At 37.1% G+C, this 16317-nt stretch overlaps 1 protein-coding gene across 3 annotated transcripts in view; it reads left to right on the top strand.

The window, feature by feature from the left end:
• Nucleotides 1-9082: 9082 nt before the first annotated feature.
• The window catches only part of vps13a (vacuolar protein sorting 13 homolog A), a 50205-nt gene continuing 42970 nt past the window's right edge, over nt 9083-16317 (top strand). For all 3 annotated transcript variants that reach the window (XM_053503258.1, XM_053503259.1, XM_053503260.1), the window contains exons 1-4: nt 9083-9328; nt 12541-12584; nt 12703-12745; nt 15271-15366. In XM_053503258.1, coding sequence (XP_053359233.1) covers nt 9229-9328; nt 12541-12584; nt 12703-12745; nt 15271-15366 — 283 coding nt within the window. In that variant the 5' untranslated portion in view covers nt 9083-9228. The remainder of the gene's footprint in view (nt 9329-12540; nt 12585-12702; nt 12746-15270; nt 15367-16317) is intronic.

Consider the following 16317-nt stretch of genomic DNA (forward strand, 5'->3'; position numbering starts at 1 on the left):
CAATAATTACAGCTATTTATGCCACTTAAATATTGTGGTATCATTGCGCAAAAATGAGTCATGGTCATTTCGGAGCTATTTTTACAACATACTGTAGGTAATGCATGACCACAAATACTTTCGTCTGAAAAAGTCAGTCTTGTCTTGTATTTATGCAGATTTAGACCCTTATTTACAAATGCCTTCAACTGAGGAAATCATGCAATCATTCTACGAAATATGCAAAACATACTGTGAGCATGCACCGACTGGCCCAGCAACTGCAGTTCAAGATCTATTAAAAGCAAGTTTGGGAATGAATGGATTTTCCGTTCTTTTTCACTTTTCATAGTCCTTTGCAATCATATGTTCAATTGCAAATAATTTTTTTTTTCCATAAAGCTGGAGTTTTAATCAAGATATGAATGCGACCAATGGAAATTTTTGATAAGTATGTAGTATTATAAGTATTGCTTGACAATGTGATATATAAGGAAACAGATAGTCTGGTGTTGTGTCATTCATCACAGCAGCCTTTCCAATTGATTGAGGAAAAATCTATCATACTTTTTATCCTTTTAAAAATATTCATACATACCAACAGTTTGACTTAAAAGCCATTTATGTCCTGCATTAAAGCAATCCCCCCCCCCCACACACACACACACACCCCCGCCCACCCCCAAGACATTAGCAGTTTGAAATGCAGTTTTTTGACATGAAAACATCAAGCGTTTGGTGCAGTTAGTAATTTTAAGCTGTCACTTAAAACATCTGACAAGCCCGTCTGTCATTAATTTCTCCAGTTCCACTTCCACCTTTTAAGGTCTCCTACCCCATAATACAAAGGACCTATTTCAGACCGACCCAGACAAAACATCGACGCTACACTATGTCTCCACAATGCTCGCACAAAGCTTCACTTAGGAAATTTAGACACACTAGAATTCTCATTAAACCTCAGACAATTTCTTTTAACAAGGTAATAACTGTGTTTAAAAGTTGTGTTTAAGGGGGAACGGTATTAGTATGGTATGGAATGCACCAGTGAGTGAAACAAACCAGCCTAACATATCCACCCTAGAGCACCTGTAATCCTTCAAACTTTCCTTCAATCTTAAAGAAGCACCAACAGCAAAGTGTTTTTTTTTTTTCCCAAGTACTCCTACTAGGAGCTCTCACTCTTGGGGATATCGAGTAATGCGTGGGCATGTTCACAACAGATCTATGAATGGCTTTGTTTAAGTTGGCCGCAGTTCCCGTTCAAGATGCATTGGCTTCGGATCTGTCATTGTTGTCCTGTTTGTGTGCTCAAGACATGAAAAACCGTCCCTGTGCAACAAAAGATCTGGGATTAATTCAATTCTCAGCCAAATCAAGCCACTGCGCTGCAAGTCCCAAGTCAAGTGGTCTGCTGTGGTGACCCTCTTTAGGAGCGGCCAGAGGAACAACAACGAGAGATGGTCAAAATTTCGGGTCACACTAAACCGTCCTGTGGATGCTTGTCCAAAAAGTCTCGCAAAATGTGCATCAATATTATATGCATCTACATTCATTTTTACCTTAATATAGTGTAAAAAACTGACATATAGTTCAATCTTCAAGCATTCTACAGTACAACTGTACCCAGGATTAGATATGAGCCACTTGTATTTCCTACTTTTTTGGTGTCATTTGCTGTATCAGACTTAAAAAGAAAAAGAAAAAACCTCATTAAACTCTCTTCACAATATCCAGCTGTCGTGTCCGTTAGGATTTTGTTTATCGTTAGCAGGATCAACCGTACCACGAGACACGGAGGATTACCCCTGGCTTTGCATCCCACTTATCTTCTCAAAGGCTTCCTGTCACCCAAGATCTCCTCATCTCCCACTCCGGCCTCACATGAAAGCTCCCTCACTTCAAAAGACGATTCATTTCATTTATTCAAATCTCGGAAAAACACGTAGGGGTAAGAGAACTCGTTGACCACATGAATGGAAGCAAAATTGATAGCTCCAGAAACTAGATGTACAAAAGATTCAGTGTAATTAGGAGATGGATTCAGTGTAATTGAGTGTGCAGCGAGGTGGATCTGAAGGTCATGTGATTGCATTGTTGGGTTTTTACAGTTCCTTTGTATAACAGATGTGATATACTGTATGCAGATCATTTATGAATAATTACCCTATAATAGGTTGTCTGCAATCGTGTAACTATTATGATGCGTGACATCCCTCTAGAGGACAGGAAGTGAAAAACTGAATAGATGAAATGGGTGAAAGTTCTTGTTATGCTAGATGAGATGATATTCCCAGAAGACAGATATGGTAAACGCTGGTATACAGTGAATGCCAACGTGACTGGATTGTGCACAACGCAGCGGCTATTCTTGCCCTTTCTCCTCATACTGTGCAGTGATTAGCCAGTTGAGCTGTCAATCAAGCTGGAATTTTGATAACGTTCCCCTGTCTGCTGTGGAACCGTTAACCCTGATTGCTATATGATTGCACTAAGTGGAGTTGATTATAGCTATTGATGTGAATACAGATGAACCATGCAACATACATAGGAACATATTTTCCTTTGTGGTTATTTATCATTAGTGTGTCTGGATAACAGACTCCAGTATGACACAGAAGAAACAATATTTTCTTTTAAAAGTCATTTTAGCAAAGATTTACAAAGGTAAAAGACAGTTAGCTATGTAAATATAGCCACATTGGTTATTTTGTGATGTTACATTTAACATAGTGTTTTAATTATCTGACTCCGCCCCTCTCGCCCCGACCCACTTATGACCAGTCACCCCTTGTACGTGATAAAAACCCTGGGATGTTTGATTAATCTAAGCAACACAAACCATGTACATTATAAAAGCTTGCAATAGTGCTTCATATGTATAAGGGGTGTTCAAATCAAACAGGGACTTGTCAGAAATTGGGGCATAAAAGACATTTTGATTGACATTTACAGAAGACTTTAGGCACAGCACGGTGATGAGACTCTTAGCCACCTTGTTGCCACCTTGCCGAAGTGATGCATCTGTCTGTGGGAACTGTACACGCAATTAAGGACTTGGCTGGGTGTTATTGCAACATCCCTTGTACAATCCTGACTTCACTTCAAGCCAATTCTGCATGTACTATTTAAGGAGTTCCAGGGTTTGTAGAAAATCACTTCCAGTCTTACAGGAGCAGTTTACACCACACCCCAGCTGGCCAAATACATTATGTATTAAGATGCATGGTGGCAGATGATAGGGTAATATTAGCAGAGATGCTAGCCCAGGGAATGTGTTATGTTAGCTATAGATAACTTAATACAGAGATCCTGGCTAACTATCCCGTGTGTGTGTGTGTGTGTGTGTGTGTGTGTGTACAGTTGAGCCTGGGGTTGGACAGATTAGAAGACATTTCGAGACTTTCAGCACTACAGAATGAATAATCTATTCTGTTGCCATCGATCTTTGGTTTCACAGAGAGTGTGATCTTTATGGTAATGGCTAACACAGTATAAGTTACATGTTGGATAGCACATGCATTAATTCTATGGGGGCCAAAAGTATGTTTGAGGGCCTTTTGTATAAGAAAAATAGAATGATGCAGATCCAGTATGTGAGCAGATGATTATAATAATGGGCTTCAATAATCTAGGAGAGAGGTGAATTCAAATAGGAGCACTCATACCTACTGCAGTCCAGCATGGTAAATTAAATTAGGATTTTTATTTTTGTAAATTAAAAGAAAAAAAAAACAGGAAGTGGCTTTAAATGGAAAAACTAAAAAATACAAGAAAATACAAAAGAATATGTTGAGGAGTTATTGCATAAAAACTAGCACTACATCACCATCTAGTGCCCTAATATCCTTATCAGTTACATCATGATTTAGAAAAGAGACTTTTACGTTTCAATCAATCAATCAATCAATCAATCAATCAATCAGTCAGTCAGTCAATCAATCAGCCAGTCAATCAATCAGTCAGTCAATCACTCTCATTAACCATGTGTGAAAGTTTGTACTCCCTCTTTAAATTTTATCTGTTTATGTATAAAAACCTATTTAAAAATTTTCATAGCAGGTTTTAGTACTGTACTGTATACACATCCAGTATATACTGTACCATATATATGGCAGAGATACGTAAAGCCCTAAGGCAAGCCTGTGTCAAAGCCTAGATCTGGGCAAGTTCCCGAAGGCTGCAGGTTGGAAAATGTCCCAAAGTCTGTATCAGATCCTTATGATAGATAATCCAGACACTTCCCAGTAAAAGGCATGTCATTCTAAGGGTTTAAGGTGGATTTCAAGGTGAAACAGAGTGGTTTTTCATGCAGTGGAAAAGACTTCTCAATATCAAAAGCAAGATGAATGGATAGAGTCGTCCTTAAGGAAAACCTGCTTAAGAGCTCTCGGGACCTCGGAATGGGACTAACATTCACCATGCTAAATGGCAATGACCCAAAACACACCAAGACTTCACAATAATAGCTGTGTCTGAAAGTTTGAAAGTGGTCTGGTCTGAGACCTGTAGTTATAATCAATTAGAAAAAGAAAAAAGGCGATACAGCAAGCTGATTTGACTGAGCTTGAGTTTTTTTCTCTATTAGAGAGGGGACGAGGACAGGAGCCAAAATTACGCCAAGCTTGTAGTCGCGTATTTAAAAAGCCTTTAATTACTGTCAATGTTCTTCAACAAGGTGCTGGATAAAAGGTTGGCACTCTAAACTGTTATTTTAGGATTTTTTTGAGTCTTTTTTGAAGACTTAGTCCATTTTAAAGTAAGATTTTAATATTATACAGTATATATATATATATATATATATATATATATATATATTAGTATATTAGATTCTAGCATTTTTGATTATTTGTTATTTATTTACTGTATTCATTTATTAATTTTTTTTGAGCATGCATAATTGGTGGTATGTTTATTTTCTGCAAGGACACTAATGTTTGGAGAGACTTTGTAGCAGTCAAAGATTAAAGTTGGTTCTGCTTACAGATTTCCATCATGTTTTCCTTGGATGCTATACATACGGTACATTTCCATATCTTTCCAAGCTTTATTATAAAAAATTAAATTCCCAGCCAACAGTGTACGTGAATATCTGGTATCAGTCCAAGAAACTATAAGGAGCTATATATTCCCTACAGGCATTCATAATTACTTCTTCATCGCCAAAACATATCAATTTCTCCTCACGAAACACAATAATTATTTATTTCTCATATTTTTTTCAGCTATTTATATGCTATAATTTTCCCTCCCCCGTAATTTTCACTGGCACCGTTACTAAAGATATAACTGCACTGATATGCATTGGCCTTCTGTGTTTTTTAATGGGAATGTCTCGTTCCGTTTCCACTTAAACATCAACTCAAATAATATTTGTGCAAGTCTTTAGACTAAGTAGTAGTCATTAGACTAGACGGTCTTTTAGAATTTATCTTCATTTTGGCTATTTAAGTAGTTTTACTGGAATTTCATGGGCCAGCGTATAGCATACCAGATGACTGACTTAATTAAATGCTTGCTGAGAGTTCACATGCACCTTTAAAAAAAAATCTTTATATTATTTTTGCCATGTATCTCTTTATTGATTAACTAACGTTCATGGGGTTTAAACTATCTAATACCTTTATTCGTCAGCTGACAGATAGCCATTTAATTTTCCCACCTATTAACAGTTTAATCTTTTGTTGTGTTTTTTCTTTCCATGCCCCTTGGCCTTCCTTGTAAAGGCTTAGAGTTAAATTATCCGTAAAGTTCTTGCGACACTCATACAGTAAAAGGCCAGGATTTACATCCTCTTGCTTGATTATGCTAAATATGCCATTTATGTCAGCTAGATTAAATTGTATTCCTGTTCCAACAATAAGCTTAATTAATACAAAATAAAAATGCAAAAGAAATATTAACAGATAATAGACAAACAGATAAAATGGGTTTGAACTCCAACATGGAAACTATAACCATAAACATCAATAAACATTAAACAATCTAAAGAACTGTATTGTTTTAAATATATTTAAAATTGCACATTACTTCCAAACCTTGTTAAAAGTAGAGCTGTGCTGCCACCTGCTGGTGAGATTTTGCTACTGGTGTTGAATGTATAAACAAGTGTACTGTACAGTATATACAGTATAAGTGCACATACAAATATAGAGCAAGACTCTCTTAGAAAAAAAGGTGCATTTAAGCAATAATATAAAAAGCCGTATACAGTTAATAATGAAACAACGGCAATAACTGGTGTTGGGAAACCTTTGCTCAAAATATACTCTCAGATATAATTTTTGCAGTATTATAAGGAAATGAACTGCTTAGTCTACTGTACATCCTGCAGAACCAACCACAGTCCTTCTGAGGACTTTGTCACACCTGTCTCTTTTTTTTAATGCATGCAAAACCCAGAAGCTTCCTTTTCGTTGTTTTGTTTGAAAAGTGGTCTTTTGCATAATATACTGCTTACTTTATAGATATCGTATAGATATCTTCCTGTAAGATAAAATTTTCTTTAGCTTGCTGTCCAAGCAACTCTAGGCTAGCCTAGCTGATGTTTATCACTAACAGTCACATTTCCTCTGCTGACTTTTCTGATAATTATCTAGCAGCGACTCTAAATAGACGTACTACTGTATGTACTTACTGTTGGAACCACATCATTATTAAACAGAGCTGCTAAACCTTTCTGCATTATGCGTGAGACTCGCACTCATCTTCACATGCTCTCATGTTACAATTCCATTTTCTTAAGCTTTCATAATTCTAGGTGTTTCCTTCTTGAGGAATGGGGTGCACCCAGAGATGGCTGCCGTTTTTCGCAAGTTTTTAGATGCGACATACGAATGGTTCCTTCAGGAAACATGCAACTTTTTTATTTTCAAATTGTTTAGATATTACAAAACTTGTGTCTTGTGTTGTACTTTAATGAGGTCAGATTAATGTTTAATCAATTTATTCAGGCATGAAAACAAATAAACTTTGCTTACTTAGTTTGTTTAGATATGAAAATCTGTTAAAGATTTTTTTTTCTATCTACACTTTGCACCTGTAAACTTTGTAATGTTCAAAGTTGGTGCTGCTCAGATTCACAAGCAACAATTTGCATGCGAAGGCTACTATTTCTTTTGCATTAACTTGGACATATTTTGAAACTTGCCGTGATGTTGAATCTGTGCAATCTTTGATAATTACCGCACAAAAAAGGTTGTGCCAGGGAAGAATAAAAAGAGGCATGAGGAGGGTTTACTCACACATTAATAATAGAAACAATCTAGTGGATTTATGTATTAAAAATCACAAATGAATCACGTAAATCAAACAAAGCATCATAGATTTATAAAAAATAAAGATTGTCACAGATTATTAAAAAAAAATCTTAAGGATTAGATAGGTACAAACATTCATTATGTATTCATGTCATTCATATATTTAAACACAGATTGGTGCTCATGGAGTTGATTCAAAATGCTTGTTTTATCAGTGTTTTTTTGGAAAGCATAATTAGACATTTGTTTAAAATTGATAGACTTTCACCAGAAAAACTATAGTAGAAAGCCTACAAAAGAATTACACATTCACCAACAACATACTGAAAAAGTCCCACACTTCTAACAAAATTTGGTTAAACAACATTCACACGTTCACCACAAAATCCTTGTAAGTTCCACTTTTCTAATAAGATTCTCTTAAAAACTCACATGTTGGCCACAAAAATCCTGTACAAAAAGTGACACACTTACAATAAATACTCCATTAAAAGTTACACAATCAGCTTAAAATCCTGTAAAGTCACACACATTCACCACAAAAATACTGTAAAAAAACCCCACCTATCTATAAAAAATTTGCATGACGAAAACCCCACCACAAAGATCCAGCAAAAATTCACAAAATTGCTATTTAAAAAAAAACAACTTATTCTTAAAAGAAAAACCTAAAAAAAAAAGCAATAGTTCATACTAATTCCCAATAATAATAATAATAATAATAATTTGCTGCTGTTTTTGGATCTTTTTGTCAGATGTTACCATGGTACAGTTTACTGAGGTAAAATTACAAGCATTTCATAAGTGTCAAAGTCTGTTATTGACAATTGCATTAATTTTATGCAAAGAGGATATATTTGACGTGTTAATCCTTCTTTTTTAAAAGACCTTTGCAATTCTCCTTGGCATGCTGTCAATCAACTTCTGGGCCACATCCTGACAGATGTCAGCCCATTCTTGCATAATCAAGGGCTGATGGTAGTGCGTATTTTTTTCTTCTTCTGACAAGCTTGTTTTTCCATTCGGAAAGGGGATTCATCAGGGAAAATGACTTCCCCCCCAGTCCTCTCCTCAGTCCATTCCCTTTACCTGTATGCAGAATATTAGTCTGTCCCTGATGTTTTTCCTGGAGAGAACTGGCCTGTTTGTATAAAGGTGAGCGCTACCATCAGTTCTGTGTCATGTCAACAGAAACGCATCCTGAGACTATTCATGTGTGGGGTTGGGCTAACACTTCAAATATTGACTCTTTGCATAAACTTAATGTAATTGTCAATAAAGTTGGTTAGTGCTGTCGCCTTGCAACTTTAAGTCCTGGGTTGGATCCCTGTGTCAGGTCTGTGTGCATGGAGTTTGCATGTTCTCCCTGCATTTGGTAAGTCTCCACAAGTTGTTCTCTGGTTTTCTCCCACAATACAAAAACGATGAGATTAGGCTAATTAAAGTTTCCAAATTGCCTGTAGTGGGTAAATGTTGACCGGAGGTCTTACCATGGTGATACGAATGGTCACCCTTGGCCTCCGCAGTTCCTATTTGGACTATTAGATGGATGGATGGCTGTAATTGACAATAAAAAACTTTGACACTTATGAAATGCATAGAATTATACCTCAGTATACCGTAGTAACATCTGACAAAAATATCTAAAGTAGCAGACTTTATGGAAATTAATATTTGTGTCATTATCAGAACTTTTGGCCAGGACTGTACACCAGTCCACCAGCGCTCTGTTCCCTGCATGGCCTGCAGATGGCGCTCTCGTGTCTGTGTGTGTGTGTGTGTGTGTATGCATGGCTCTAACTCTGTGACGTCGCTTTTGAGAGTGTGCACGCGCTCCCTCCCTGCTCGAATACTGTACATGTTTATTTCAGGAAACTGCTCTGGCTTCTTTAGCCTTCAGGGGGGAAAACGGGTGCGTTTCAGCTCCGCCGCTTTTCAAACCGAAACCGGAGGAAGACATGACGCTGCGAGAGTGAAGGGCAGATAAAAGATGGTGTTCGAGTCGCTGGTGGTGGACGTCCTGAACAGGTTTCTCGGGGACTACGTGGTGAACCTCGACAGCTCCCAACTCAATCTGGGGATATGGGGAGGTAAAGAGTGACACCCGGGGCGGACACACGCGCCCTGCACTGCTACCACACACACACACACACACACACACACTGAGACGGCGAATTTTTTGTGTATAGTTAGCTGTCTGGCTAGCTAATGCGTGCCCGGTCCACACACGTCACTTTGGGCAGGGTACAATGTATATTCTACACAGTATATATGATGACACACCAGACGTTAGCTAGCATGTAAGCTGAGGTCCGTTTCCCAACCGTCCCTTCATACCTGCACGCGCGCGCTACCTAGGGTTCAAATTAGGTGGCTCGTGCACCCTTTATAGTTCACTACACATGACGTAAGAGGGAGGAGGTATTTGGGACTAAGCAGCTCACTGCCATTCCTGAGTGTCAAAAGTGGAAAAGTTAAAGGAAAAAAAAAATGTTTTGTTTAAATCGTATGATTACTAATATAAATTAGAATCACAAACATCTCTTACTTCATGCATATTATGGTACATTCAGTACATGTTGATTAGGATTCATTAAGGGTTAAGTCTGGAACTAATCCATGGCTTCTGAGAAGCTTCTAGATTATTGCCTTTCTCTTTACATGGTTAGTAGTAATAAACCCACAAGAGGCTTTGTATGGCTTAGTGGTTAGCACTGTCCCCTCAAACCACCAGGTTCCAGGTTCGATTCCCCTCTGTGCGCATGGAGTTTGCATGTTCTTCTTGTGTTTGGTGGGTTTCCTCCCACAGTCCAAAGACAGGCTGATCAGGCTAACTGGCATTCCCCGATTGCCCATATTGTGTAAATGAGCATGAGTGTGTGTATGTGTGTGCCCTGACATGGAGTGGGGCCCCGTCCAGAACGCACCCCATCTTGTACCCTACGTTTCCTGAGATAGGCTTCAGGTCCCCCACGACCCTGAATACAGTCAGGATAAATCAGTATAGACAATGAGTGGGTGTTCCCATATTGTCATAGTATGTAAATGCCCTGCGATGGATTAGCACCCTGATCAGGGTGTACCCGCCTCGTGCCCTCAGTCTTCTGTATACAGGATAAAGCGGTAGAGACGACGAGTGAGGGAGAAACTCACAAGATATCAGCGCATATAAGGACCAATATTTTCCTGAAACATTGACTCACTATATGTTTGGATCATGTTCAAGCCCAGAATATATACAAACACTTTAACATAATTTTCTATATAAATACCTGTACCGGTTTTGTCTGTACATTAAAAAGACATGACATAATAATATGTAATAAATAAAAATGGCACTGATTACATTAAAGCTGATCAGCTTATTTTTAGCTTTAACCTTAGATCACTATCGGTTTCGATCAGACCTGTCTAATACACTGATATATTTAATGCAAGGATCGTCTCGTGGTCTCGCACATGAATCTACAGTAAGACATGAATGTGTTGCAGCTTTGGTGCTTTGCATAACTTGGCAAAGCGAGCTTGCCAGGAGAAGACTTGGCAACGTCCTGACGGTTAAAGACCGTCTCGGGTCAGTATTAGGGATTGGCTAATTTTTTTTATATTTTATAAATAAATGTACAGTATATGTTTATAATTACATTTTGGGATGTGTATTCAGCATAAACGTACATAACATTCCTTTACTAACCTTCTGTTTTTGATCTCTGTTTTGAAATTACAAAGACAGAAAAACCAAAGTTGTCATGATAATGATGTCATGATGATTCTTTTATGTGGTAATTCATGCATTGCCTCACCGGGTCTAAAATCTCTTTATTATTACAGTATTATTATTATTATTATTATTATGTATATACATTTTCATTTGAGGTGGTAGCTCTTCACACGCTTATAGGCAGCACAGTGTCCTATGTGATAGGAGCAAATTATTTGCTAAGGTGGTTTAGAATGAAAATCACAATATTTACAGAATCGTAATGCAGATCAAATCGGCATCTAGGTGTTGTGATAAGATCGTATCGACTGGTCCCTCAAGATTCCCACCACTAATAAATAAATAAAAATTCACAGCATAAAAAATCTCGCAAATTGTTTAGTCTTAATATTTGAGAATCCCTGTGTTTGCTGTTACTATGGCGACGCGTACTAATATGTCAATTACTTCTGGAATGAATCAGCACTTTCTGACCAATCAGGATCAAGATTTCCATGGCGCTTATGTTTTTTTTGTTTTTTTTTGGTGGTGTGCTGTTTTGTGTTGTGATTCTGGTATTAGGCATCATGATACTATGGATGAAAAGATGCGTTACGATCGGCTTGAACTTCCCTTTGAAGTGCAGCCATGTTAAGTGCGATTCCAAACTGCAGGGAGCGAAAACGGTGTAGGGACCAAGGGGGCAATGAATCTACAGTACACTGCACTTATACCTACTGTAGGTCTGCTCACTTTTGCATTACGTTTGGTACAGCAGTGTTCATATAGACTTTCATTTGGTACCGGAATACTGGTACTAATGCGCATGTTTGCTGTATAAGTTTTGCCAAAAAGTTCTTTGGACAAATAGAAGTCGTACCAGATCTCTTAAATTTCTCTCTCTCCTTCATGGTTTTGTTCTGCTTGCCCCATTTCCTTTTTTTCCTGACCCTGAATTTTCTTGCCAAACTGTAAAAATTTTCTAAATGCCTTACACACACATTTCACCAAACTTCCGTGGACGCCAAGGTTTAAACCTGTGTATGCATCTACATTCAAACTGGTTTACTAGTTTTGTGCCACTTTCTTTGAGATTTATTATAAACCTTCAGCTACACCTGTGATCAAGAAATAGTTCCATAAATGCACAATCCTTAGAGCTGCTTGGTAACGTCTGGGGTTTTCACAAGAAACATCTTGTGTAAATAGATCATGTGACCCACTACCCCCCACCCCACCCCCGCCACCGCCATTGTAGATATAAAGCGTGTTGTGAAAGGAAAAAAAGCGGTTCTGTTTGCGCATTCAATAAGACATCAGTAAAAAGAGGAAACGTTTGCACTAGCTTATCTCTGACAGCGTACATCACTTAAAATTTGTTTTCACTCTGTAACTAAGTCTTCCTGTAAGAAATATGCTTATTAATAATGCAGGAAACGCTGGAGGCCTTGTACTTAGCGTATTGATATAAAAGGCTATTTTAGTGTTCAGCTTGTTGTTTTAGAGATTAATATAAATGCATTTGACGATATGATGATAGATACTTTAGCGCTATATTACGTCCTTGTGCTGTGTCTTAATGACTTCTTCTGTCTTTCGCAGGTGATGCGATTCTGAGGAATCTGGAAATAAAAGAAAATGCTTTGGTAAGTGTAGGGAGTGTTAGAAAAGCATGGTGGTCCATTAGTGTCGAGCTTCTGCAATGCATCTCGATTCAAAACAATGTAAATGCTTTATTTAACCGTGGTTTTCTTTGCATATCAGAGCCAGCTGGACATTCCTTTTAAGGTCAAGGCGGGGCATATAGGTGAGTCAAATTCACTATAATTATGATGTCATCTGTCAAACACTGTAACAGGGTTTTTCTGTGTTTTTTTTTTCACACCAGTGGTCTACCACATACAATGTCCAACAAATACATATGACCTTTAATACAATATTTTGAATTATTTGATATGTGAAGAGTAAGATGAAATATAGGGAAAAAAATTAACTGAAGTGAACACTGTTTTGTTTGTCAGAGCATTTAACCCTTAATACCCACAGGATTTTTACCCATTTTTTCATTATGATGTTTTATAAAACATATACATTTACGGGGTCAAGATTGTGACATATAGAGTTAAATATTCTTTTTTACAGCACAACCTAATCGATATGATGATTTTACAAACATGACTGAGCAAAAAAAAAGGAAAAAAAGGTGACACAGGCAAAGAAATAAGACAGATTCATAAGGTCACGTGTTTAATGGTTGTTTCTGTGACCTAATAAACACTAATAATAATAACAATGATACATAACAATAATAACAATAATAAGGGTATGCACTTTTGGTGAGTTCGACATATATATTGTGACATCAGTCCTGCGTTCCGGTAGCGATAAAATATATGCGTTTTAAAAGCACAGCCTGATGTCCGAAGCCTCCCGTGTCAGCACACGCCAGCAGGACTTCCGTATAATATACGTATCAAATCAGTCATTGATCGATACTGTGTTCCCGCACGGATCCGTGTGTGAGAGGGAACTGTCCACAGATAGAATCGTTCTCCTGGGCAGATTTTTTAAACGGGTGGGCAGATATACTTACGTGGCCGTCAATATACTTGCATGACCTATCCATGTATTCTCTACAGTATATGTAGAAAACACTGCAATATGAGACCACTGATTTTCTACATACACACAGCCAGCAACATAACCGTATTTTACTATTTCCTAAAACAGGTCTCGGGTATCCACCAAAAATGCGCCTGTCAATTCTCCAGCTAAAATATATATTGCATATTTTCGTAATTCTATCTCGGTCTGAACTCAACTCTCTCAACTCTCTTTTGAATGTGCCATTTCAGCATAGAGGTCAAGGTGACTCGTGTCTCGGATCAGCGGAATTGCTGCGTCGGTAAATCATTATAAAAGACATTAATTATGTGGGGAAAAAAATTGTGCACTGATAAAATTAAATAAATAATATTATCCAGTAGTCAACGATTATAAGCAGCCATTTCTAATTATTCTGTTAAACTCAGGATAAAATAATAAATAATACTTTATAAGATAAAGTGTAAAACGAAATAATAAAACCAGTCATATGCTCTATTAAACACTTAAAAAGTTATAACAACACAGCATTTGCAACGTCAGTGCGTTCAGACCAAAGAAGCTATTAAGGATGTTAATTTGTAGAAATTTTATTTATCATCATAACATGATTACCTTGAATTCCTTTACAAATATGTCATGTCTTCTGGATTTGTTGGCTTTGTTCTACTAGCATTAGAGTTAGCTCACTCGGTGCTTGTGTTGTAATTTGTAAAAGACAATTCTATGGAAACGCTGTTTTTATAATTCATAAAATGATGTGCAGGCAACATTAACTAACATTGAAATTTCAAGATTTCTAATCAGTAGAAAACTAACCGTTCCGCGGTTAAATCCCAAATAGCGTTAAATAGTTAGCTAGTGCATTATAGAGGGTGTACAATTCTTTGTATCAGACACCAAATAGTGCCCTTGATCAGGGGTTAAAGAGAAATTTGGGACTTGCGTTAAAAGCTGGTTAGTGTTGACTGTAAACAAAACAACACAAATGGTAGAGGAGGCAATTACTAAAGAGAGAAAATGTTGTTTTCTTGCTGAAAGTGCTTCCGTGACTGGGTCGTAGGTGGGTTTTGGCGCAGGCATCCGGGTAAATAACGTCCCCATTGTCATCCAGACGTGGGTGGGATCATGGCGGACAGACATCGTGACATCAGGTGCAAAAGGTCTATTTGAGGAAAAATTGGATCGTTTAAGCCACAGCCAATACAAAAATGGGAAAAGGTCAAAAAACAACAAAAATATTTTTGTCCACATGTTTTTGTTTATACACACACACACACACACACACACACACACACACACTGGAGACCAAATTGAATATCTAAAATGACTCAAAAGTGTTTTAAAATTTAAATTTGTTAAAAAAAATTTAAAGGTGACTTTAAGTGACTAATGTTACTACAAGGTAACAAGTGTACAGGTCTGTTGCTTAAAACAAACTTTACAACAGTAGAACAAATGTGTTAATATAACACATAACGTTTATAGACAACTCTATTAATTATTAGGCATGTTAGCCTCATTGAAGCTCCAGTGCAAAAAAAAATTTTTTTTTTAGAACTATTGATCTTTTCCTGTAATGATTTCCAGCCTAACCCGATGGTCCTCCCAAACTCCATGCTGATCATTCTGTTCAAATCATCATAAAAGAGATGTGAATGAATGAACACGCACTTTTTGTGAAGCAGATCTTTTCTATTTATTTGTTCAAAATGTTTTGTGTGTCAGGTCGCCTGGAACTGAAGATCCCATGGAAGAATCTGTACACGCAGTCGGTGGAGGCCTCACTCGATGAGGTCTACCTGCTCATCGTCCCCACCGCCAGTAAGAACTGTTAATCACTTCCGTTTCTCATATTTGACATCGACAGCAATCCTGTCTTTTCTTTTGTACAACTTGGAACTTTATTTATTAAAATAGAAGTATGACCGTCTCTTATTTTATGCCTATCGAACTGGAGTAGTAAACATATATATATGTGTGTGTATGGACCAAAGTTTGGTCATTTGGTCTAATGAGATTCTTCCCCAAGTTCATGCCACAATATTGGAAGCACACAATGCTATTGATCGTGGTTTAATGCTGTAGTCTTTTTTTGCCCTTTTTCTTAGTGTTCATTTTAAGCAATAAAATCCCGTAGAAATAGCAAAACTTAATTATTAATAAGGGACCTGACTTTTTTTTTAAAATAATGATTATGTATGTACAGTATGATATTATTGATTTATTAAATTACTATTATTAAATAATAGAGACAGGGAAAAAAAATTATTTGGCTATGTATCGTGATTTATTTGTGGAGCAATTAATGCATCAGCATGCTGACTTAAAATTTGATTTTCTTTTATTATTTCCTCTACATGTATAATATAATACGCTCAGTTGGTGTGCTCAAAACTATTTACACTTCTAAAAAGGCAGCACAGCATTCAGTATGGTAATTGTTTAGAATTGCAACAGAATTTAGAATTGAGTATTAAAAATAAATAATATATAATCAATATAGAGACAGAATCGCAATACAGATCGAATCAGTACCTAGGTATCGTGATCATATATTATCGGATGGTCCCTGGTGATTCCCATATTCAGTTTGAGTCGAGATCTAAAATCATATTGAAAAATGCAGACAGGAGTCATAAAAACTGACAAATAAAGCAGAAGAGCTTCGAAATAGGTTTGCAAACCAGTGAGTCGGTGGTAAGTTTCAAACTGTTAAAGACAGCGCCAGTGGATTTCGGGTAAAAATGTAAAACTATTTTTTTTCCTGCTATA

The sequence above is a fragment of the Clarias gariepinus genome, chromosome 9 (genome assembly GCF_024256425.1).
Source record: "Clarias gariepinus isolate MV-2021 ecotype Netherlands chromosome 9, CGAR_prim_01v2, whole genome shotgun sequence".
In the NCBI taxonomy this organism is placed as follows: domain Eukaryota; kingdom Metazoa; phylum Chordata; class Actinopteri; order Siluriformes; family Clariidae; genus Clarias; species Clarias gariepinus.